The following is a 26493-nucleotide window of genomic DNA, read 5'->3' as shown; positions in this document are numbered from 1 at the left end:
CATTGCCCTTCTGACACGCCTTTTCTACCTGCCTCAGTAAGTTGTTGTCCACAACCTGGTACTGTTTGGAGGACTGGATAGAACAGCCAGCTCTTAACTCCACCCACAATGATCCTACGTCACCTCTTTCCCAACGGTGCCCGTCACCCCCTCTTCCTGTCTCCTCATAACCTAGTCCCACCTTCCTGCACTCGGGCCAAACCCTTCACCTCTGCCCTCCTCAACCTGAAGATGGAGGGAGTGTGAGAAAGACAGGAAGTATGAGAGAGGGAGAGAGTGATACAGGGAGTGCATGTGAGAGGGGGAAGAGTGACTGAGGGGGTGAGTGAGTGAAAGGAGGGATAGTGAGGGGTGTGAGAAGGGGAGAGAGATGGAGAAGTGGGGGTGAGTTAGTGGGGGAGAGAGGGGGATAATGAGTGGGAGAAGAGTGAATGAGGGGGTGAGTGAGTGGGGGGATGTGAGGGGGTGAGTGAGTGGGGGGATGTGAGGGGGTGAGTGAGTGGGGGGATGGGGGGAGTGAAGGAGACAGAGGCGTTGATGTTCCTCCAGGAACTGGGCACAGCCGTGCTGCTTTTATTGAGCTGTGGATGGATGTGTCAGGGCTGTCCACTCATACAGCAAAAAGCTGAACACAGCAACATCCAAACAATATTTACAGCCGGAAATATAAATATTTCGAATATACATATTATACACGAGTACCTTTATGGTGAGTGATGTATAAATATGGTAAGATGAACCTAATTTCTAAAGTGTAAAGAGATTTTTAGTGTTTTGTACTTGATTCCAGGAGAGCACGCTGCCTTGGAATACAGACATGAAGGGGTTAATAGAAGCCCACACAAAGCATTCGGGCGCAATTTCTTCCATGATTGTTAACAGCGCTTGATCCAGACAGAAGAGAATTAAATCACAATTCACGATGATGACCCACCCTTTACACAGGGTGCAGGGGAATGAAGGAAGTTCACTCAATGGAGTGACCTCATGGTCACTGTTTTGGTGCTAGAGCAGTGGCCCCCTTCACGGGGTAGTCCTGCAATACTGGACCTGGTCCTGTGGATTGCAGCTGGACCCTGACACCAATGTTCCATCCACTGGTGGGCTGATTAGTTGGGTACAGGAAGGACCACTGGCATCACTCTGGGGTGGGGGAATAGAACCGACACTGTGGCCTCCGGGACTGTGAACACCAGAACTGTGAGAGTTAGCATGTGGGCACCGACGCGTTGACACTGGCACTCTTCCATCAGCACTGTTGGCACTGGCACAGTGGGCACCGGCAAGGTGGGCACTGGCACAGTGGGCACCGGCAAGGTGGGCACTGGCACACTGGGCACCGGCAAGGTGGGCACCAGCACTGTGGGCACTGGCAAGGTGGGCACTGGCAAGGTGGGCACTGGCATGGTGGGCACCTGAATGGGAGCTGGAACCTGGGCGTAGCAGTGAGCTCCTTCATCCTGTCAGCCGCGCCCAACACAACCTCAAAACCCCCGTCCCATGTCCAGGCTCAGCCCTGGCTTCACCATGTTAAGCCGAGCACGTTGCATGTGGGGCAGAATAACTAGTCAATGAACAATGGGTGTGCACAGTGAGTGTGCACAGGAGTGTGCAGAATGGGTGTGTACAGTGAGCGTGCACAGGGAGTGTGCAGAATGGGTGTGTACAGTGAGCGTGCACAGGGAGTGTGCAGAATGGGTGTGTACAGTGAGCGTGCACAGGGAGTGTGCAAAATGGGTGTGTACAGTGAGTGTGCAGAATGGGTGTGTACAATGAGTGTGCACAGGGAGTGTGCAGAATGGGTGTGTACAGTGAGTGTGCAGAATGGGTGTGCACAGGGAGTGTGCAGAATGGGTGTGTACAGTGAGCATGTACAGGGAGTGTGCAAAATGGGTGTGTACAGTGAGTGTGCACAGGGAGTGTGCAGAATGGGTGTGCATAGGGAGTGTGCAGAATGGGTGTGTACAGTGAGCGTGCACAGGGAGTGTGCAAAATGGGTGTGTACAGTGAGTGTGCACAGGGAGTGTGCAGAATGGATGTGCACAGGGAGTGTGCAGAATGGGTGTGTACAGTGAGCGTGCACAGTGAGTGTGCAAAATGGGTGTGCACAGTGAGTGTGCAGAATGATTGTGGGTAATGATGGTGCCGGTTATACCTGTCCCAGAGCACACAGCCGTTTCCCAAAAGGAGGGGGATTCATGGTGAGAGGGGACAAGGTTCATCCACGTGCAGGGACCTTGGTGCACATTTACAGGGCCCCTGTGACTAGGTTGGGGATGGCGAAGACAGGGTGGGGATAGGGACAGGGTGGGGCAAGTGGGGTGGGGATGTGGTCAGGGACAGGGTGGGGTGAGGCAAGTGGGGTGGGGATGGGGACAGGATGATGTCGGGGAATGGGGATGGTGGGGACGAGTGGGGATTGGGATGGTGGGGATGGTGTGGGGACAGTATGGTCAAGGGTGTGGGTGGGGTGGGAAGCCAGCACCCCCCTTCCCATGGCACAATGCGACACTGTGGATGAGCAGAGCTGCTGTAATTGGGAGGTTCTGGTGGGGAACGAATGGGCCTGGTGCAGGAAGGATGTGAAGCTGCTGTGGGCCCTCGCTGTAGGGGTGGAGGTGGGTGAGTTACAGTAACATCCCCACCTACATCACCCACCCATGTCTGCTCCCAGATGGAGACCCGTCCTCTCCTGCATTACCGCCGTGTTCCAGAGCTGACATATTCCCCAGGCCATGCTCACATCACCAGTTCCCCGTCACATCCACATAGGTGGGTCATAGCTGTTCAGCTCCATTAGTCTGGGCTCCTGCTGGCCACTCCACCCATCACCCAGCTGCTAATAGCAGCAACAGTCTGACTGCTGTGGGGAGGGAGGGTTGAGTGGGGCGGTGACAGCGCTGCTGGGATCAGTGTCTCCTGGCATTGCGACATTAGATGATACTGGCACTTCGATTCAGTTCCCACTGGGAGTTGTTGTTGACATTGGTGTTCCGACGGGACAGGTTTGGAGTTGGCATCGGGATGAAGTTGTCTCCAGGGCAGCCGTACTGAGTGAGGATCTCAATGCACTCTGCGCTCCCTGCCCGGCGAGCGTACGCTAGCGGGGTCAGACCACGGGCATCGCGGCTCTTCACATCCACACCGTACTGCAAGGGAAATGGCAACACCGTCATTCATACACCAACAGCGACTCAGTGAGCAAGGAAGGGGTGTGGGGGGGAGAGAGGGAGAGTGGGAAAAGGATTGGGAGAAGGGGACAAGAGAAAATGGCGAGGTGGGAGGGGGAGGAGGAGAGGAAGAGAGGGTGAGGGAAAGGGGAGAGAGAATGGGGAGAAGGGAGAGGGAAGGAGGGAGGAGAAAGAATGGGGAAGGGAAGGGAGATAGGAGGAGGGGAGGAGAGAGAATGGGAAGGGGAAGGGGAGGAAGCAAGAGGCAGGGAGAGGGGGGAGGGGAGACAAGTGGGGACAGAGGGAGAAAGAGGGACAGGAGATGCAAGGAGCAAGAGAGGGAGGATGAGAGAGGGAGAGCAGAGAGAGAGAGAGAGAAAGAGAAGGGGTAGGGAGGAGTATGGTGTTTGGAGGGAGGGATAGGGTAGAGAGGGACTGAGATAGGGAAAGAGACAGAGTGTGAGGCAGAGAGTGGAGATGTTGTAAGAGAGGACTGAGTGAGTGTGAGGCAGGGCTAAACCAAAAAGATTGAATTCTCCTCCCTCCAACTTTTTCCTTATCCTGACCTAGTCTCCCTGGTTTAGGTAGGTACATTCTGACTTTAGATATGATACAGGTAAAGATGAGGGTGTCCACTTTGGTGGCAACAACACAAAGACAGATTATAGTCTGAATGGGGACAAATGAAGAAAAGGGGAGGTGCAACGAGATCTGGGTACAGGGCATCAGCCAGTGGTGGGTGGGTCACAGGCAGAGCAGGTGGGGAAGACTTGTGGGTGACGGTACATCAGTCAGTGAAGCTACAGCAGGTGGGGAAGACCTGGGGGTGACGATACACAGTCAATGAAGGTACAGCAGGTGAGGAAGACCTGGGGGTCATGGGGCATCAGTCAGTGAAGGGTGGGTCACAAGTACACCAGGTGGGGAAGACCTGGGGGTCATGGGGCATCAGCTAGTGAAGGGTGGGTCACAAGTACAACAGGTGGGAAAGTCCTGGGGGGAGTGATGGGGCATCAGCCAGTGAAGGGTGGGTCGCAGGTACAGCAGGTGGGAAGATCTGGGGGTGATGGGGAAATCAGCCATTGAAGGTTGGGTCACATGTACAGCAGTGGACAAGACCTGGGGGTCATGGTGCATCAGTCAGTGAAGAATGGGTCACAGGAACAGCAGGTGGGGAACACCTGGCGTGATGCTACATCAGTCAGTGAAGGTACAGCAGGTGGGGAAGACCTGGTGGTAAAAGGGCATCAGCCAGTGAAGGGGGGGGGGGGGGTCACTGGTACAGCAGGTGGGGAAGAACAGGCGGTCATGGAGCATCAGCCAGTGAAGGGTGGGTCACAGGTACAGCAGGTGGGGAAGATTGGGGGGGTCATAGGGCATCAGCCAGTGAAGGGTGGGTCACAGGTACAGCAGGTGGGGAAGATCTAGTGTTTATGGGGCATCAGCCAGTGAAGGGTGGGTCACAGGTACAGCAGGTGGGGAAGACTTGCGGGTGATGGGGCAGCAGTCAGTGAAGGGTGGGTCACAGGTACAGCAGGTGGGGAAGATTGGGGGGGTCATAGGGCATCAGCCAGTGAAGGGTGGGTCACAGGTACAGCAGGTGGGGAAGATCTAGTGTTTATGGGGCATCAGCCAGTGAAGGGTGGGTCACAGGTACAGCAGGTGGGGAATACCTGTGGGTGATGGGGCATCAGCCAGTGAAGGGTGGGTTGCAAGTACAGCAGGTGGGGAAGACCTGGGGGGTGATGGGGCATCAGCCATTGAAGTGTGGGTTGCAGGTACAGCAGGTGGGGAAGAAAGTAAATGGCATGTTGGTCTTTATAGCGAGAGGTTTGAATATAGAAGCCGGGAGGTCTGGCTGCAGTTGTACAGAGCCTTGGTGAGTCCACACTTGAGCGTTGTGTACAGTTTTGGTCTCCTCATCTGAGGAGGGACATTCCTGCTATTGAGTGACGCTATGAAGGTTCACCAGACTGATCCCTGGGATGGCAGGACTGACGGATGAAGAATGACCACATTGACCAGGGTTATACTCAGGGGGATTTAGTGCAATGAGTGGGGATAAAAAGAGGAAATCATTTCACACTGAGATGAGAAGAAACGTCTTCACTCAGAGTGGTAAACTTGTGGAACACCATCCAACAGAAAGCTGTTGAGGCCAATTCATTGGATATATTCAGAAGTAGGTGGATGTGGCCCTTGTAGTAAAAAGGGCTGGGAGTATGGAAAGAAAGTCGGAATAGGGGACGAAGGGCCACTGGAACAGCTGTGATCGTGGTGAATGGTGGAGCAGGTTTGAAGGGCTGAATGGCTTTTCCTGTTCCTGTTTCCACATTTCTATGGTGGGCTGGCCAGGAAGGTCGGATCACACAGGATCCAGGGTTGGTTTGATGGTAGAAGATAGAGGATGGGAGTGGAGGGGTGCTACTCAGACTAGAGGCCTGTGACCAAAGGGGCGCCACAGGGATCCGTGCTGGGTCCCCTGGTGTTGGTCATCTCTATTGGGACTTGGATGGCAGAGTACTGAGCATGACAGTACGTTGGTAGACTGCTGCGATCTCAGTGGACGGCTTAGTGGTTCAATGGATGACATGGTCGAGTCTTGTTCCTGCTTCTGATTTTCTCCGTTCTCTGGAGTGAGAGTGGGAGGGTGAGGAGGGAGTTTGTAAAAGGCAGTGAAGGAGGATGTCTTAGATTATAATAGGATCCAGAACCAGGGGAGAGGTGGACCGAGAAGATGCAGATGCAGTTTAACTTGGACAAGAGTGAGAGGTTGCACTGTGGGAGATCAAACCAGGGCAGGAAGTAACCCGGGGAGATCAAACCAGGACTGGACGTAACCCGGTGAGCTCAAACCAGGGCAGGAAGTAATCCGGGAAGATCAAACCAGGACATGACGTAACCTGGGGAGATCAAACCAGGGCAGGACATAACCCGGGTAGATCAAACCAGGGCAGGTCATAACTCGGGGAGATCAATCCAGGACAGGACGTAACCCAGGGAGATCAAACCAGGGCAGGACGTAACCCGGGGATATCAAACCAGGGCAGCACATAACCTGGGGAGATCAAACCAGGACAGGACATAACCCAGGAGATCAATCCAGGACAGGATGTAACCTGGGGAGATTAAACCAGGACAAGACGTTACCCGGGGAGATCAAACCAGGACAGGACTTAACCCGGGGAGATCAAGCTAGGGCAGGATGTAACCCGGGAAGATCAAACCAGATCAGGCCGTAACCCAGGGAGATCAAACCAGGACAGGACGTTACCCGGGTGATCAAACCAGGACAGGACGTAACCCGGGGAGGTTGATCCCATGGTGGTTGTACCCGGGCAGGATGTAACTCGGGGAGATTGAATCTGGAGAGTTTGAAGCAGGTGAATTATGAGGCTGTGTACATCTACCCAGTTCCGGTCACGCACCTTTAGGGTTTTACGAGATTCTTTCCAGGTCAAAGAACATGATGTATAAGGAGAAGCTGGAAGCAGAGGAAGTTGAGGGAGGAGGTCTTATAGTGGTTTATAAAAGCATCAGGGGCAGAGATAAGAGGAAGGGTCCTGAAGGGGACCTTCTTCACACACAGAGGGAGGTGGGGTATGTGGAACAAGCTGCCACAGGAAGCAGACAACCGTAACTGTCTAAATATTATTTCCACAGGGATGTGGCTGGGAATGCAGCAAATGGGACTGTCTTGGTTAGCATGGCAATTTGGCCGAAGGGCTTGTTTCTCTCAGCCTCTAGTCGGGATGCCCACACCTTGAGAAGCCCATGTCTGGAGTTGTGGAGCACTGTGTACAAATCTGGTCACTGGGCTGGAAGAGGAGCATAATTGTCAGGGGTGTGCACTGGGAGAGGGTTTGTGTTACGAGCAGTAGTTGAACATCTAGGTCTATTCTCCCTGAAATGAGGCTGAGAGCCAGAGTCAATGTGGATGGCCACAACCTTATTCCCAGGATAAGGGAATCTAGAATTAGAGGCCAGATCAGCTGAGAGGGGGATGATTTAATTACACGTTTTCCACACAGAGGGTGGGTAGCCGGAGTAAGTACTAGAGATGGGGACCATGTGTTTCAAAGGCGTGGGTAGGAAGGGTTTGGAGAAACTACGGCTGAGGGCAGTCAGATGGGACTAATTCAGGATGGCACCTCAGCTAGTATGGACAAGATGAAGACCTCAGCTAGTATGGACAAGATGAAGACCTTAGCTAGTATGAACAAGATGAAGACCTCAGCTAGTATGGACAAGATGAAGTGCCTGGTTCCTCAGCTAGTATGGACAAGATGAAGACCTCAGCTAGTATGGACAAGATGAAGACCTCAGCTAGTATGGACAAAATGAGGTGCCTGGTTCCCTGCTCCCTAATAACAATAGACAGAGGGCAGGATAATCCCACCACTGGACACTGAAGGGAGGGAACTATGCTGAGCTGTCACCTCCAGTCCTGGGCTGGAAGGGCAGCGGTACCAGGATGGAGGATGTGCACTGGTAATGCAGAAGACTCACCCATATCAGTAACTGTGTGATTACCACGTTGGCCATGGCAGAGGAGAGGTGCAGAGCTGTCCTCCCGTCCCCATCGCCATACGTCTCGTTCACCTCCTCCTTCGTGCCGTGAGCCAGGAGAAGGACGACCAGGCGGAGATCATCTTCCACGACCGCTCGGAGCAGCTGCTGGCCCAAGGGGATGTCTGACAGCGGCAGGGAGGCGAGGAGAAGCTTCTGCTCGTACTTGGCCCGAATCCATCGCTCCTTCTCCTCTCTGCAACACACACACAAGATGGACACCAGGCAGCGCCGACAGCATCCGAGCGGGCACACGCATTACTGAGCAGCATTCATTAACAAATGAGCATACGTTACCAAGCCCCTGCCGTATCGTCTCCCCTCATGCTCTCATCTCCCCATGTGCCCCCGTCTCCCCGCATGCCTTCCGCACCCCCACGTGCCCTCGTCATGCCCACTGACCACATCTCCCTGGCCTCATCGATGCCACATGGAGTTAGCTGCTGCCTTGAAGTTCAGTGCAGCTATGCTCAACTCCTCCGGACTCAGCTCCCAGGCCATGGTTGTCTCAGGAGCTGATTCTCGCCACCCCCCAGCTGGATTCCTGCTGGGTTCCACCCTGGCCCCTAGACCCCCCTTTCCCTGGCCTCTAGACCCTCACCCTGTCCCCAGTTCCCCTCTCCCTGGCCCTCGTACTACCTCACCTGAGTTCCTGGCCCATAGCTGCCCCACTCCACAGCCTGCACTCCTGGTGTTGGTGAAAGCTGGGTCTCCACTGGTTTTGAGTTACAGGGAAAGTTTAAACAGGTTAGGACTGTATTCTCTGGAGCATAGAAGAATGATGGGAGATTGGATAGAGGAATTTAATATTATGCGGTAGGCTTTTTCCACCGAGGGTGGGTGAGATACAAACCAGTGAAAAAGGAAAAGTTTAGAATGTCTTCACACAGAGAATGGAGGAGTGTGGAATGAGCTGCCAGCTGAAATGGTGAATGTAGGCTCAATTTTAACATTGAAGAAGAATTTGGACAGGAACATGAAGGGAGGGGTGTGGAGGGCTATGGACTGGGTGGAGGTCAGTGGGACGAGGCAGAATCATAGTTTGACATATACAAGACCAGAAGACATTAGAGACATTAGAAATGGCCTATTAGAACCATAGAACTATAGAATTTTACAGCACAGAAAAACAGGTCATTTGACCCTTCCAGTCTGTGCTAAACAATAAAACTAGCTAGTCCCACTGACCTGCTCCCATTCCATGTCCCTCCAGACCTCTCCTATCCATGTGTTTATCCAAGTTATTTTTAAAACTCAAGATTGAATCTGCATTCACTACATCAGATGGCAGCTCATTCCACATTCCTACCGCTCTCCGAGTGAAAAACGTTGCCCTAATGTTCCCCTTATACTTCTCCCCTTTCAACCTAAAGCTGTGACCTCTCATATTTACCTCCCCCAATCTAAGAGGAAACATCCCATTCACATCTACTCTGTCTGTACCCCTCATAATCTTATAAACCTCTATCAAATCTCCCCTCATTCTTCTTTGTTCCAAGGAGCATAGCCTTACCTGTTTAACCTTTTCCAGTAACTCAACTCCTAATGACCCAGTTACATCTTAGTAAATCTTCTCTGCACCTTTTCAATCTTATTGATATCTTTCCTGCTGCTGGGTGACCAGAACTGCACACAATATTCTAAATGCAGCCTTGAATAACTTCAACATCATATTCCAACTCCTATACTCCATACTTTGATTAATAAAGGCTAAGATGCCAAAAGCTTTCTTTACCCTGTCCACCTGCGACACCACCTTCAGGGAACAATGTATCTGTAGCCCCAGATCTCTCAGCTCTTCCACACTCCTCAATACCCGACCATTTATAGTGTTCGTTTTGGTTTGTCCTTCCAAAATGCAACACCTCACACTTGTCTGCATTAAACTCCATCAACCATTTACTGGCCCAATTTCCCAGCTGGTCCAGATCCCTGTATTAGCTTTGAAAATCTTCCTCACAGTGCACGACGCCTCCTGTCTTTGTGTAATCAGCAAACCTGCTGATCCAATTCACCACTAGGTCATTGATATAGATAACAAACAATAATGGCCCCAACACAGATCCCTGAGGCACACCACTCGACACAGATCTCTGATCTGAGAAGCAACCATCCACCACCACTCTCTGTTTTCTCCCACCAATTTTGAATTCAGTTTGCAACCGCTCTATGTAAACTTAGTGTCCTAACCTTCTGAACCAACCTCTCATGTCTGCCCCACCAATTAATCATGAGTTGATCCATTTCCCACTCAGCCCCACTGCCCGGCCTTCTCCCCAGAACCTTTGATGCCCTGGCTAATCAAGAGCCGATCAATCTCTGCCTTAAATATACCCAGTGTCCCGGCCTCCACAAACACCTGTGGCAACAAATTCCACAGATTCACCACCCTCTGGATGAAGAAATTCTTCCCTATCTCTGTATTAAGTGGACGCCCTTCAATCCTGAAGTTGTGCCCTCTTGTCCTAGACTCTCCCACCGTGGGAAACAACCTTTCCACATTCAAAACATTTCAATGAGATTCCCTCATTCTCCTACATTCCAACGAGTCCAGTCCAAGAGCTGTTAAACGCTCCTCATATGATAACCCTTTCATTCCCCGAATCATCCTCGTGAGCCCCCTCTGAGCACAAAACTGTTCACAATACTCCAAGTCAGGTCCCACCAATGGGTTATTATAAAGCTTCAGTAACACATCCCGTCTCTTGCATCTCATTCCTCTAGATATGAATGCCAACACTGTATTCTCCTTCTTCAACACCGACTCAACCTGCAGGTTTACCTTCAGGAGATCCTGCACAAGGACTCCCAGGTCTCTGCTTCTGGGGATTTTCCATTTTTGCCCAATTTAAAAGATAATCTGCCCTTTTATTTTTCCAACCAAACTGCTTGACCGTACACTCTGCCCACTCTCTTAACCTGTCCAAGTCCTCTGCAGCCTCCATGTTTCCTCCACATTCCCTGCTCCTCCATCTACCTTCATATCATCGGCAAACTTGGCCACAAAGCCATTCATTCCATCATCCAAATCGTTGTTCTAGCAGATGGCTGAAGGCCCAGTGTCTGCCCTGTCGTGCTCTACTTTGATGGTGCTTGGAACAGGGTGAGAGAGAAGCAGGAGGAAAGGTCAGCAACTGTGTGGAACCGGCTGTGCTCTCTGTGATCACTCCGATAACGCGGGCTGTGCACGTTATCTGCAGCTCTCGATGCCACACAGCACTGGTCACGTGTGTACACAAGCTGCTGACAATGACTCCCTCTGCTTAGCCATGAATGACAGACCCAAGGGAGAGCGGAATCGATGGGACAGAATAATGCACGCACACTGTCCAAGTCAGTGTGGACAAAAAGAAATCCATCTTGCTTCATAACTCTTATCCATCAGGATCTGTCAAAATAAGAAAATCAATACACTGCATGGCGGGATTGTAGGAGCATGCTCAGTACACAGCCGACCTCTGACCCTCTGCATTCACCGATAAGGTTTGGAGACGCCAGGTTGCTTGTCCTGTTGTCTCTGTGAGTGAGTGACAGAGGCTTGGCCTGATACTGGTGAACAACACACAGCTCCACTGAGACCATCCTGCCTCTTATCAATGTCGATCCTCCATTAACCCTTTCAGGACATGGTGTGGGGACGAAAAATCCACACCAACTAGCATGGAGCCTGGGCAGTCTGATGTTGGGACGGTCCCAGGAAAGGAGGTCTGTGGCTCAGCCACCACGCTGCCCGTTGTGTTGTGTTCCCAGGGATCCTGTTAGCCATCCCCACCCTGGAAGTCCTGTTCCCCACTCCCATCCGAGGGCCCTGTTCCCCAGTCTGGGTCACAGATCATTGTTGTAAACTGACTGGAAACTCGGGCCTGGCAAAGGGTCTGCCTCAGACAGCCCCCCCATTGATGCTGATATCTTTCCACAGGTGAGTTTGTGTTGGACATGTGGTGTGAATGTTCCTCACTCACCCTCCTTCTGTTCCCGCCAGCTATCCTGTATTCTCCACTTCTCCACTCACCCTCCTCCTGTTCCCGCCAGCTATCCTGTATTCTCCACTTCTCCACTCACCCTCCTCCTGTTCCCGCCAGCTATCCTGTATTCTCCACTCACCCTCCTCCTGTTCCCGCCAGCTATCCTGTATTCTCCACTTCTCCACTCACCCTCCTCCTGTTCCCGCCAGCTATCCTGTATTCTCCACTTACCCTCCTCCTGTTCCCGCCAGCTATCTTGTATTCTCCACTTCTCCACTCACCCTCCTCCTGTTCCCGCCAGCTATCCTGTATTCTCCACTCACCCTCCTCCTGTTCCCGCCAGCTATCCTGTATTCTCCACTTCTCCACTCACCCTCCTCCTGTTCCCGCCAGCTATCCTGTATTCTCCACTTCTCCACTCACCCTCCTCCTGTTCCCGCCAGCTATCCTGTATTCTCCACTCACCCTCCTCCTGTTCCCGCCAGCTATCCTGTATTCTCCACTTCTCCACTCACCCTCCTCCTGTTCCCGCCAGCTATCCTGTATTCTCCACTTACCCTCCTCCTGTTCCCGCCAGCTATCCTGTATTCTCCACTCACCCTCCTCCTGTTCCCGCCAGCTATCCTGTATTCTCCACTTCTCCACTCACCCTCCTCCTGTTCCCGCCAGCTATCCTGTATTCTCCACTTCTCCACTCACCCTCCTCCTGTTCCCGCCAGCTATCCTGTATTCTCCACTCACCCTCCTCCTGTTCCCGCCAGCTATCCTGTATTCTCCACTTCTCCACTCACCCTCCTCCTGTTCCCACCACCTATCCTGTATTCTCCACTTCTTGACGGGAAACAACCTACCTTGACCTGAAAAGTGTTTCAAGATCATCTGAGAGATAAAAACTTGGCTCTTTTAAACATGCAGGGTAACAGCCCATTTCGGTCCACATGACCATGCCACCTAATTAACCTACACCCCCGGAATGTTTTTGAAGGGTGGGAGGAAACCAGAACCCCAGGGGAAATCAACGCAGACACGGGGAGAATGTATAAACTCCTTACCGACAGCGTGGGATTCGAATCCCAGTCTGGTCCCAAACAGAGACCAGGAGGTGTGTGTAGTGTTCACCACGGAGAAGGTCACGGACAGAGACCGGGAGGTGTGTGTTGGTGTCCACCACTAAGAAGGTGATGCAGAGTGAGAGGGAATATCACATGGAGAATGTTCATGTGTGGGGGAATTCTGAGATCAGGAAGGAGGTCGTGTTGGGCATTGAGGTGGACAAGGCCCCTAGGCCTGATGTGAGACATCCTCAGTTACTGAAAGAGGCATTCAGAAACGGTGACTACTTCTTCTCGATTCCTCCACAAGATCCTCTCCACATCCACCTGCCCACCTCTTAGGATCCTCGTCCGCAGTCTAACAATCTCCAGCACGTACAAGAAGCAGCTCATGTCGGCCTCAAAGATTAGCTGGCCATGGCAGAGCCTCCTCCCCCACGACAAAGCCTTCACCCCATGGCAGAGCCTCCTCCCCCACGGCAGAGCCTTCACCCCATGGCAGAGCCTCCTCCCCCACGTCGGAGCCTACACCCCCACGGCAGAGCCATCACCCCCCCCCCCCCCCCGACGGCAGAGCCTTCACCCCCATGGGAGTGCCTCCTCCCCCCACGGCAGAGCCTTCACCCCCACAGCCCCCACAGCAGAGCCTCAACCCCCATGGCAGAGCTTCACCAGCGCAGAGAATGCAGCATGTCAAGGAGACTGGAGAGTGGTTTATCATTTGCAGGTCAGAATCTTTGTCCCAGGATGGGTACAGGTTTAAGGCGTGAGGGGGAAAGATTGAGGGAGATGTGCAGGGCATGTTATTTACCCAGAGAGAGGCTGGGGCCTGGAGTAGTGGTGATTGTGATGGGTTTAGACACATGGGAAAAGGCAAGGAGTGGAAGGACACCAACCATGTCCAGGCAGGTAGGACCATCACGGACAGCCCTGGCATGGTGGACCGAAAGCCCTGACCCATGGTTAACTGTTCTCTTTTGTGAAGACTAAATTGCACCTGAAGGAATGGGAGGTGTATGTAAAGTCCAGGAAACTATGATTGGACAGGCCCTGGAAGAATATCATGATCGCAAGAAGGAGCTCCATCAGGGCCGTGAGATGTCTTTGGCAAACAGGAATAGAGAGTCCCAAGAATTCTATCCAGAGAGGATAGGGCCACTCAAGGACAATGAGGGAGTTTATACTCTGAGTCGGGAAAGTGGGCGAGGCACTAAATGAGTATTTTACATCAGTGTTCACTATGGAGAAGGTCACAGACAGAGACCGGGAGGTGTGCGTTGGTGTTCACCACGGAGGTCACAGACAGAGACCGGGAGGTGTGCGTTGGGGTTCACCACGGAGAAGGTCACAGACAGAGACCGGGAGTTGTGTGTTGGTGTTCACCACGGAGAAGGTCACAGACAGAGACCGGGAGTTGTGTGTTGGTGTTCACCACGGAGAAGGTCACGGACAGAGACTGGGAGGTGTATGTTGGTGTTCACCATGGAGAAGGACACGGACAGAGACCAGGAGGTGTGTGTTGGTGTTCACCACGGAGAAGGTCACGGACAGAGACTGGGAGGTGTATGTTGGTGTTCACCATGGAGAAGGACACGGACAGAGACCAGGAGGTGTGTGTTGGTGTTAACCATGGTGAAGGTCACGGACAGAGACCGGGAGTTGTGCGTTGGTGTTCACCACGGAGGTTACGGACAGAGACGGGGAGGTGTGCGTTGGTGTTCACCACGGAGAAGGTCACGGACAGAGACTGGTAGGTGTGCATTGGTTTTCATCACGGAGAAGGCCATAGACAGAGACCAGGAGGTGTGTGCTGGTGTTCACCACAGAGAAAGTCACGGACAGAGACCGGGAGGTGTGTGTTGGTATTCACCACGGAAAAGGTCACGGACAGAGACCGGGAGGTTTGTGTTTGTGTTCATCACGGAGAAGGTCACGGACAGAGACCAGGAGGTGTGTCTATTTTGACTTTAGTAAAGCTTTTGACAAAGTTCCCCACAGGAGGTTAGGAAAAAAGGTGGAGGCATTAGGTATAAATAAGGAGGTAGTGAAATGGATTCAGCAATGGTTGGATGGGAGGTGTCAGAGAGTACTGGTAGAAAATTGTTTGTCCATTTGGAGGCCGGTGACTAGTGGAGTTCCTCAGGGTTCGGTCCTGGGTCCACTATTGTTTTTTATATATATGTGTGTGTATATATATATATATATATATATATATATATTAACGATCTGGAAGAAGGGGTGGTGAATTGGATAAGTAAGTTTGCAGAAGATACAAAGATTGGTGGTATTGTGGACAGTGAGGAAGATTACCATAGCTTAAAAAGAGATATAGGAAAGCTGGAGGTGTGGGCTGAGAAATGGCTGATGGAATTTAATACGGATAAGTGTGAAGTGTTGCATTTTGGAAAGACAAATCTGCATAGGTCATATAGGTAGACAATTGAGGAGTGCAGAGCAACAAAGGGATTTAGGAGTGATGGTAAATAGTACCCTCAAGGCTGATACCCGGGTAGATGGTGTGGTGAAGAAGGCATTTGGAATGTTGGCCTTCATAAATCGGAGTATTGAATTCAAGAGTAGGGAGGTTATGATGAAATTGTACAAAGCATTGGTGAGGCCAAATTTGGAGTACTGTGTGCAGTTTTGGAAGGATATAAACAAAATAGAGAGAGTGCATAGAAGGTTCACGAGAATGTTGACAGGATTTCAGGGTTTGAGTTACAGAGAAAGGTTGAGCAGCCTGAGGCTTTTTTCTCTGGAGCATAGAAGATTGAGGGGGGATTTGATGGAGGTGTTCAAGATTTTAAAAGGGACAGACAGAGTAAACGTGGATAGGCTTTTTCAATTAAGAGTGGGGGATATTTAAACCAGAGGCCATGGTTTGAGATTGCAGGGGGAAAATTATAAGGGGAACATGAGGGGAAATTTCTTCATGCAAAGGGTGGTTGGGATGTGGAATAAGCTTCCGGCAGGGGTGGTTGAAGCAAGGACGTTATTTACATTTAAGGAAAGACTGGATAATTACATGGAGGGGAGAGGATCGGAGGGGTATGGACCAGGTGCTGGTCAGTGGGACTAGGAGGGTGGAGATTTGTTCCGGCATGGACTAGTAGGGCCAAACTGGCCTGTTTTGTGCTGTATATGGTTATATGGTTCACCAAGAAGAAGGTGATGCAGAGTGAGAGGGAACATCATGTGGTGAATGTTCATGTGTGGGGGCATTCTGAGATCAGGAAGGAGGTCGTGTTGGGCATTGAGGTGGACAAGTCCCCTGGGCCTGATGTGAGACATCCCCAGTTACTGAAAGAGGCAGTGAGGAGATTGCTGGAACCTTGACGAAGATCTCTGCGTCCTCAGTAGTGACAGGAGAGGTCCAGGAGGACTGGAGGGTGGCTGGTCTTGTCCCTTGGTTCAACAAAGGAAACAGGGATAATGTGGGAAATTGTAGGCCAGTGAACCTCAATCAGTGGCAGGAAAACTATTGGAGAGGATAATTAGGGGATAGGATTCATACACATTTGGAAGTCATGGTCAGATTAGTTTAATTTTGTCATCATGTTCGACCACAGAGCCCTGTGTTCGACCTCTTGTTCTCTGCTCTTCATTGTTCTGCCCCTTTTACCAGCTCAACAATACCCAGATCATTGATGGAGACGACCAACAACAGCCCCAGCACCGATCTCTGACGCCCCATTAGTCACAGCCTCCAGTCTGAAAGGTATCATCCACCACTACTCTCGGGCTTCTCCCATCCAGCCACTGTCGAATCCAGCTCACTATCTCGCCATGTGGGATCTTGTCAAAGGCTTTAGTTACTAAAGTCCATTCGTAATGTGTTCACTAGGGAGAAGTACCCTGACGAATGTGAAGTCACTGTAGAATGGGTAAATGTGTGGGGGCAGAGGAGGTGAAATAAGAGGTGATGCTGAAGCCCCTGAAGAACATTTGGATAGATAAGTCCCCTGGGCCAGACATGATATATCCAAAAGTGCAAGAGAACCTCAGCAGGTCACACATCGTTCACAGGAAGTAAAGTGCAACCACGTTTCAGGCCTGAGCCCTTGGGCAAGGTATGAGCAAATATCAGACAGACGCCTGAATAAATAGGTGGGGGTGGGGGGCAGAGGAGCGAGGTTGGCGTAGCAGTTAGCACAATCCATTTACAGCACCAGCGATCGGGACCGGACTGGGTTTCGAATCGTGCGCTGTTGGTAAGGAGTTTTTACGTTCTCCCTGTGTCTGCATGGATTTCCCCTGGATTTTCCGGTTTCCTCCACCCTTCAAAAACATTCCGGGGGTGTAGGTTAATTAGGTGGCATGGATATATGGACCGAAATGGCCTGTTACCCTGCTGTATGTTTAAGTTTAAATTTAAGTTTAAGAAGGGGGGAAGGACCCCAGGTAAACAGGTAAGAGGTCTGCTTTATTCTCTTTCAGTCCCCTTTACAAGCTGAGAAGTGCGAGAGGGAGGTGTAGGTATCTGAATGGAGAGGGATGGGAAGGGCTAGGGAGCTGGAGGGAGAGATAGATGGACAGAAAAGAGAGACTCAGGGGAGAGCTTTAACAGAAACTGAAGGTCAATGTTAATGCCATCTGATTGGAAAGTGCCCACATGGGGGAATGCCTCACTGCATTTGAAGAGACATTGCAGACCGCGGCAGAAAATCCTTGAACCGGGTACACCATTCATTCAGAGCAGCAGTGATCACCCTCTTGGACATGCTAAGGCTCGGGAAACCTCCAGCAATCACCTGTAAGCACCGGAGAGAGTCCTCAAGGGCGCCTCCACAAAACCCTCCAAATCCAGCATCAGGATCATGACCCTCTCCAAAAGCAACAAGGAGTAGGAAATCAAAGAGGAGCGTGTGATCAGAGCAGATGATACAGTCACTCACCCTAGATATTTCTCTCTCCTCTCTTATCCTCTCTCACTTTCTGCAATTTAATGGTTTCTACTTTTACTGAACTAAATTTCTCTCCAATCAGACATTGCAATGCCTCTGAGTTGGTCATTGCCCTCGTAATGCCCAGCAGAAACACAGGCAGTACACAGCCCCTAGCAAGGATGCCTAGAATTGGAATTAGTATCAAGCTTCAGTTGGCCAACTGCAATCATTCCAAAGGCAGGGTTTTGGGAAGTGCCAGAACAACTGATTAATTAGTTCCTGACACATTTTAATAGGGAAACACAAATCAGTTTCTATTGCCGCCCTCTTTGCTGTAAGCTTTTTAATGTGAATGGAATTGGAATGAGACAGTGAGTTTACTTTTCCAGCAGACACTAGGGACGCATTGCTCTTATCCAACACTGGACAATGGCCAAGTTGGCAGGAGCCTCTCAGGCTGACTCACTCAGTGATGCTATGCAGGCTGAACAATAAGGCAGGATGTTGCAATTCCCACTTGCATTCTCCAACCATCTATCCTAGAGTATGAATTCAGCAACTCAAAGCGAACAAGAAACCCTGATGGCACTGGAAGTCTGCAAATACTTGTATGGGTCACAGGGAACATCCCCAATTCACTGCAGCAATGTGCTAAGTATAATGTAGATCCCACCCCAGGGCACCTGCTGGATCCCATCCAGGACACCAGTCAGCTGCCCGATTGGACACATACAGCACAGTTCTCCCCATCACTGCCTGGTTAGAAGGTTAAACCAGAGACCTGAGGATACCCCGCAGGGAGAGAGTTCCTGGTCAGGAAGGCCCTTGTCACTGTGGGGGAGAGCTGGGGCTTTGGGACATGCTGTCTGAGTAGCCAGAGTTGGTAAAGCTGCAGACTGAGCCATTGTCTGTCATCATTAAGGGGAAAGAAGGGCACTTCTTCACTCAGAGGGTGGTAGGTAGGCTGTAACAGGTGGAGTCGGGAACAATTCCATCCAACAGACCACTGCGTCGACAGGAAAGGTCTATAGAAGAATGTACTGATGCTGGAATGTGGAGCAAACAAACCATCTGCTGTGGGTTACAAAGCAAGGAACGGGCCCTTCGGCCCCACATCCAAGTTGGCCTTCTGGCCAGGACCCCTTTGCCCTCAATTGGCTCCTCCTTCTCAGCTCCTCCCATAGGACCCCTTTGCCCTCAATTGGCTCCTCCTTCTCAGCTCCTCCCATAGGACCCCTTTGCCCTCAATTGGCTCCTCCTTCTCAGCTCCTCCCATAGGACCCCTTTGCCCTCAATTGGCCCCTCCTTCTCAGCTCCTCCCATAGGACCCCTTTGCCCTCAATTGGCTCCTCCTTCTCAGCTCCTCCCATAGGACCCCTTTGCCCTCAATTGGCTCCTCCTTCTCAGCCCCTCCCATCCGTATATTTCTGACCAAATGTCCTATGAATGTAACAATTGCACCTAATTCTGTAACTTTCTCCGTCAGCTCATTTCAACATACCTATCTCCCTCTGAGTGTCTCACCTTGAACATGTGCCCTAAAATCATCTACCCTTCAAAACAGACTGTGCATCCACTTTATCCATGCACCTCATGATTTTATAAACCTATCTATCAGTGGTTATCGATCTTTTTCTTTCCACTCACAACCCACTTTAAGTAATCCCTCATCCAGCAGTGCTCTATGATTGGTGAGGGATTGCTTCAGGTGGGATGTGGGTGGGAAGGGAAGGTTGAGAACCACTGCTCGAGGCCCAATCGTTACTGAAATATTTTGCTTGAGAAAAATTCTCATTGCCCATTTCCTTTGGAATGATGAAACCCTGCACATGACGAGTCATTGAGGGACCATTCAAACAGTGGTTTTCAACTTTTTTCTTTCCACCCACATCCCACCTGAAGGAATCCCTCACTAATCACAGAGCACCGATGGCATAGGGGTTACTTCAAGTGGGATGTGAATGGGGAGGGAAGGTTGAGAACCACTGCTTTATATCACCATCATCCCTCAGCTTTCTATGTTCTATAGAATAAAAACTCAGCCTCCTATCTTCTATAAAACAAAAACTCAGCCTCTCCACCTATAACCCAACCCTCCAGTACGGGTAACGTCCTGGACAATCTCCTTTGAACCCTCACTGATGTAACTGGTGGACCCAGAACTCACACATTGAGTGTGGTCTCACCAACCCCATGACCAACTTATTTTTTTCTCTTCTTATGTGTTAATTAAAGTTAAATTATGGTCCGTGTGCTGTGTGCACTTGGGAAGCTGCAGTAAGTGAGACTTTCCATGCATCTGTACATTTCTGTACATGACAATACCCTTCCTTCATTCACCCATTCATGCCTATGGTCCGTGTTCCCCCCATCCCCTACCTGCTAATGTGTCTAAATGCTTCTTAAACTTTGCCATCCACCACTTTCCGGCAGCCTGTTCCAGGCACCTGCACTCTCTATGTTAAAAAGCACCTCTACATCTCTTTTACACTTTCCCCCTCACACCTGAAAGCTCTGCCCTTGGTCTTTGACAATTCCACACTGGCTAAAAGAGTGACTACCTTGGTCAGTCTGGACAAGTAGGGCCAAAGGCTGTCTCTGACTCTCTCTATTCTGTCCATGCCTCCAATCGCTTTCTAAGGCCTGATGAGATGCACCATGACCAGATGCACCAATGTTTGCAGAGCAGCATCCCAGAATTTTAGGATGGAACTCCCACAGACTGGACAGAAAATTGACTTCTTGGGAGAAAGCAGAGGGTGATGGTGGGAGGTAGTATTTCAAACTGGAGGTCTGTGACCAGTGGTGTGCCAAAGGATTCAATGCACTATATCAATGGCTTAGATTAAAATGTGCAAGGCATGATTACCAAGTTTGTAGATGGCACTAAAGTGTCTGGGATTGTAGATGGTGAATATGGTTCTCAAAGATTACAGCAGGATCTTAGAATGTAGAAATCTACAGCACAGTACAGGCCCTTCGGCCACAGTGTTGAGCTGACCTAATAACCTACTCGAGCAAACCTAGAGTTTCCTGACTGCATAGCCCCCTATTTTTTTCAGTTCCACCATTGCTGGCAGCGCATTCCATGCACCCACTACTTTCTGAGTGAAGAATGTGCATCGCCCCTCTACTTACTCCCAAGCACCTTGATCATTTGGGCAGGTGGGCAGAGGAATGGTGGATGAAATGTGAGGTGATGCATTTTGCGAAGTCTAACGTGGGAAGGACCTACTGTACATAGTGAATGGTAAGGATCTGGGGAATGTTGTAGAGCAGGAGGAATCCAGGTAGCAGAGTGGTGCCACAGGGAGATGGAGTGGACAAAATGGCTTTCAGCACATTGGCCTTCATCAGTCAGAGCATTGTCTGGACCAGCCATTCTCCACCTTTTATGGCCATGGTCCCCTTTGGACTCTGCTCAAAGTTGATGGGCCCCCTTCTGATTACATAAAAACTGGCCCTCCCTTAAATATGCTGTGCCCCCAGTGTAGATGTTGGGAGGTCAGGTTACAGTTGTACAAGTAGCTGGTGACTAATGAATTTTAAAAAATTTACACATACAGCACTGTAACGGGCCCTTTGGCCCTCTGAGACCCTGCTGTCCAATTTACACGCCATTAACATACACCCTGCTACATTTTAGAACAGTGGGAGGAATCCAGAGACCCCAGGAAAAACACACTCAGACATGGGGAGAACGTACAAACTCCTTACAGACAGTGCGGAATTCGAACCCGGACCATTCGGTGCTGCACTAATCACTAGATTAACATGCCACCCAAGGTGAAGGGGGAGACGTTGAACAGGAACAGTGGGAACACTGGATCCAGGGGCAGTGTGAACACTGGGTCCAGGGGCAGTGGGAACACGAGATGCAGGACCAGTGAGGGGATTAGATCAAGGGCCAGTGGAAGCACTGGATCCAACAACTGAGAAACACCAAGTCATAGATAGAACCATAGAGCACTACAGCACAGAAACAGGTCCCTTTGGCCCTTCTAGTCTGTGCCGGACCATCTTTTTTTGCATAGATCCACTGACCTGCACCCAGTCCATAGCCCTCCATACCCCTCCCATCCATGTACCTGTCCAAATTCTTCTTAAACATTAAAATTGAGTCCACATTCACGATTTCACCTGGCAGCTCGTTTCACACCCCCAACACTCTCTGTGTGAAGAGGTTAAAGGAACATAGGAAGTAGGAACGAGTAGGCCAAAAATGGCCCGTCGAGCCTGCTCCACCATTCAATACGATCATGGCTGATCTAATTTATGACCTAACTCCACCTACCTGCCTTCTCCCCATATCCCCTAATTCCTCTATCATGTAAAGATTTTAAATATGTTTAATGAAGCAGCCTCAACCACTTCCCTGGATAGAGAATTCCAAACATGAGTTCCCCCTCATGTTCCCCCTAAACTTTTCCCCTTTCACCCCTAACCCATGTCCTCTGGTTTGTATCTCACCCACCCTCAGTGGAAAGAACTGACCTACATTTACTGTTAGTCAGCTCCTGAAGTCTGGGCAACATCCTAGTAAATCTCTGCCCACTTTCTATCTTATTGATATCTTTCCTGGAGTTCGGTGACCAAAACTGCACACAATACTGCAAATTTGGCCTCACCAGCATTATTGAACATTACTATAATATCCCAACACTCAATGCAGTACTCAACCCATACCGCAGTAAGAATCAGTGCATGTGGGACCCGTCCCCCATTGAGAGTCAGGTGTGGGACCGGTCCCCCAGTGAGGGTCAGTGTGTGTGGGACCCGTTGCCCAGTGAGGGACAGTATTTTGGACTCGTCCCCCAGTGAGGGTCAGTGTGTGTGGGACCAGACCCCCAGAGAGGGTCAGTGTGTGTGGGTCCATTCCCCCAAGTGATGGTCAGAGTGTTTGGGAAATGTTCCACAGTGATGGTCATTTTGTGTGGGACCTGTTCCCCAGTGAAGGTCAGTGTGTGTGGGGCCCATCCCCCAGTGAGGGTCAGTGTGTGTGGGACCTGTACCCAGGGAGGGTCAGTGTGTGTGGGGCCCATCCCCCAGTGAGGGTCAGTGTGTGTGTGAGATCTGTCCCGCAGTGAGGGTCAGTGTGTGTGGGACCTGTCCCCACTGTGAGGGTCATTTTGTGTGGGACCTGTTCCCCAGTGAGGGTCAGTGTGTGTGGGGCCTGTCCCCCAGTGAGGGTCAGTGTGTGTGGGACCTGTACCCAGGGAGGGTCAGTGTATGTGGGGCCTGTCCGCACACTTCTCTGGAACCTCTCCCCCCCACCACCCCCCACCACCCCCCCCCCCCCCCCACCCCAATCACTTCCCTATGGTTCCAGCCTGTCCTGGTACCACTGAGGAATTGAGAGAAACTCAGGCTTGTGAGGAGAGGGTTAAGGAGCGCAGCCCTCATTATAGGAGCCACTGGTAAAGAGACATGTAATGAGTTGTGAGAATATGCTGATCAGAACTGTTTACTATCTTGCCCAGGGGCTGAGAGCAGTGTTACCTGATAGGACAGTTGTAAAGGATGAGAGATGGCGTGTTGTACTGTACATAGAGCGGAGAGCAGAGGTGAGGAGATTAATGAGGAGGGCAAGACTAATGTAGTGGGGCAGACAGAGGTCCTGGCTTCCACACAAACCAACAATGTTTTCAACAGTTAATGACGCCTGTCAGGGGAATAGAGTGAAACCTCTCCGATAATTAAAGTGATTCTGCTTCCATCTGCATTAGAGGTTACAGTAAAATTATACCAACACTTCTAATTTACTCAGCATCAATTAACCTTGTGGGTGCCAAATCCTTGCCACCAGGAATTGATCATTCTCCCCCTTGGCCCTCCCTAAAACACACAGGTTTTATGGGGAAATGTACAATCTCCAGGATCGCAGCAGAAACTCTGTCAAGCATGTCTTTCCCTCTCCAATACAGAGACATCACCTACAGACCAGCCTTTACCCATTTACAGGCTAGTAGGAACCATAGTTGTATCCCCCCTCTCTCTCTAACCATGGGGTAACTGGGCAGTGACAGGGAGCAGGAACCCTGGCTGATTTCCCCCTCTTTCTCTCTCTCTAACCCCAGGGTCACTGGACAGTGACAGTGAGCAGGAATCCTGGCTGATTTCCCCCTCACTCTCTAACCCCAGGGTCACTGGGCAGTGACAGGGGGCAGGAAACTGGCTGATTTCCCCCTCACTCTCTAACCCCAGGGTCACTGGGCAGTGACAGGGAGCAGGAATCCTGGCTGATTTGCATCTGTCTTCATCAAGGAGGATCCAGGTTCTGGTTAGATAGGGGGTAGCGGTCATGCAGTATCTAAGGACTTGGTGGAATTTCCTAAGGAAATGGGGTATCTGATTGATATCCAGATCAGAAGCAGGTGGTTTTGGGTAAATTGTTAGGACTGAGGCCTGATAAGTCCCCAGGGCCTGATGGGCTGCATCCCAGAGAGAGGTTGCTCTGGCAATTATGGAGGCACTGGTCGACATTTTCCAAAGTTCCACAGATTCGGAGGAGGTGCCTATGGATTGGAGAGTGGCTGATGTGGTGCTGCTTTTTAAGAAGGGAGGGAAAGAGAAAACAGGAAATTATAGACCGGTCAGCCTGACATCAGTGGTGGGGAAGATATTGAAATCTATCATAAAAGGAGAAATAGCAGAAAGTTAGGCAGAAATAATGGTATCAGAGCTAGTCCGTATGGATTCCTTAAGGGAAAATCATGCTTGATTAACCTTCTGGAATTTTTCAAAGATGTGTCAAAGAGGGTGGACTTGGACTTCCAGAAAGCCTTTGATTAAGGTCCGGCACAGGTGGCTAGTTTGCAAAATCAAAGAGCATGGTATTGGGGATAGGATGCTGACATGGATAGAAAATTGGTTAAGAAACGGGAAACAAAGGGTTGGGATAGACGGGTCATTTTCTGGATGGCAGGATATGACGAGTGGGGTACCACAAGGATTGGTTTTGGGTCCTCAGTTTATATCATTTATGTAAATGATTTGGATGAAGGGATTAGTAACAACATGAGCAAATTTGAAGATGACACTAAACTGGGTGGTGATGTAAAGTGTGAGGAGGATGTCAGGAAAATGCAGAGGGACTTGGACAGGTTGGGGCTGTGGGAGGAGGAATGGAAGATGAAGTTCAATGTTAGCAAATGTGAGGTTATCCATTTTGGAGACAGAGAGCAGAGAATTATTTAAATGGAGTCAAGCTAGGGAGTAGGGTAGTGCAAAGGGATTTGGGTGGACTCGTACACCAGTCACAGCATGCAGGCTCAGCCAGCTGTGAAGAAGGTAAATGGCATGTTGGCTTTCATAAAGAGGGGATTGGAGTACAGGAGCAGAGATGCCCTCCTGCAGTTGTACAGGGCCCTGGTGAGACCTCACCTGGAATATTGCGTCCAGTTCTGGTCCCCAAATTTGAGGAAGGACATACTCGCTATAGAGGGAGTGCAGCGCAAGGTTAGTTCCCAGGATGGCAGGACTGACATATGCTGAAAGATTAGAAAGACTGGGCTTATAAGCGATGGAGTTTAGAAGGATGAGGGGGAGACAAGATTAAGGTATATAAGAATATTAAGGGACTAGACACGGTGAATTCGGATTACATGTTCCCATTGTTTGGAGAGACTAGGACTAGAGGGCATAGTTTAAGAATACAGGAAAGGCCCTTTAGGATGGAGATGAGCAGAAATCTTTTTACTCAGAGAAGTGTGGATCTGTGGAATGCTTTGGCGCAGAGGGTGGTAGGGGCAGATTTGCTGGATATGTTCAAAAGGGAGTTAGATAAGGCTCTTGTGGGTAGAGGAGTTGAGGGTTATGGGGATAATGCAGGGAATGGGTACTGACAGAGAATGATCAGCCATGATCTGAAAAATGGTGGTGTTGGCTCAACGGGTCGATTGGCCTACTCCAGCACCTATTATCTATTGATTCCCCCCTCTCCCTAACCCCAGGGTCACTGGGCAGTGACAGGGAGCAGGAACCCTGGCTGATTCCCCTCTCTAACCCCGCGGTCTTCCCCGTGATGGGGGTGTAGATGCAGTTGACTCTCTGTTTCTTGGTGTTTGCAATCAGGATGCTTTGGCTGGAACTGGAGGTCATTGATTGAAGGTGTATTGTGTGAAGTTTTGGTCACCTAACTACTGGAAAAATATCACATAGATTGCAGAGTGCAGAGTAGAGTTACTGGGATGTTGACTGGACTTGAGGAATTGTGTAACAGGCAAAGGTTAAACAGGTTAAGACTTTAATTAAATGTAATTTTTTAAAGAATTATTTACAGCACGGTAGGAGCTGACTCTGGCCTTTAAACCCGTGCTGCCTGATTACATCCAAATTAACTTATAAACCCTGTATGTTTTGGAGGCTGGCAGGAAACTGGAGCACTTGGGGAAAACCGATGTAGACAATGCGAGAACATACAAACACCTTAAGGACAGCACAGGATTCAAATCTGGGTCATGGAAATGCTAGAGGCAGGAAATGTGTTCCCGATGTTTGGGGATTCAGAACCAGAGGCCACAGTTTAAGAATAAGGGGAGGCCACTTAGAACGGAGTTAATGAAAAACTTTTTCACCTCGAGAGTTGTGGATCTGTGGAATGCTCTGCCTCAGAAGGCAGTGGAGGCTAATTCTCTGGATGCTTTCAGGAAAGAGTTAGATAGATCTCTTAAAGATAGTGGAGTCAAGGAATATGGGTAGAAGGCAGGTACGGGGTACTGATTATAGATGATCAGCCATGATCACAGTGAATGACAGGGCTGGCTCAAAGGGCTGAACGACCTGCTCTTGCACCTATTGGCTATTGTCCCCATGGCAGTGGAGTTGGTTCCCAGGGCAGTGGGATGACACA

At 50.4% G+C, this 26493-nt stretch overlaps 1 protein-coding gene across 4 annotated transcripts in view; it reads right to left on the bottom strand.

Moving 5' to 3' along the window:
- Positions 1 to 540: 540 nt before the first annotated feature.
- LOC138755895 (arf-GAP with GTPase, ANK repeat and PH domain-containing protein 3-like) overlaps positions 541 to 26493 on the bottom strand; it is a 324334-nt gene continuing 298381 nt past the window's right edge. For all 4 annotated transcript variants that reach the window (XM_069922694.1, XM_069922695.1, XM_069922696.1 and 1 more), the window contains exons 15-16: positions 7680 to 7935; positions 541 to 3149 (exon numbers count right to left, since the gene is read on the bottom strand). In XM_069922694.1, coding sequence (XP_069778795.1) covers positions 2934 to 3149; positions 7680 to 7935 — 472 coding nt within the window. In that variant the 3' untranslated portion in view covers positions 541 to 2933. The remainder of the gene's footprint in view (positions 3150 to 7679; positions 7936 to 26493) is intronic.

This window comes from Narcine bancroftii, chromosome 2, assembly GCF_036971445.1.
Source record: "Narcine bancroftii isolate sNarBan1 chromosome 2, sNarBan1.hap1, whole genome shotgun sequence".
NCBI lineage: Eukaryota > Metazoa > Chordata > Chondrichthyes > Torpediniformes > Narcinidae > Narcine > Narcine bancroftii.
The sequence above is the reverse complement of the archived record's forward strand: the minus strand, read 5'-3'. Positions and strand labels throughout refer to the sequence as shown.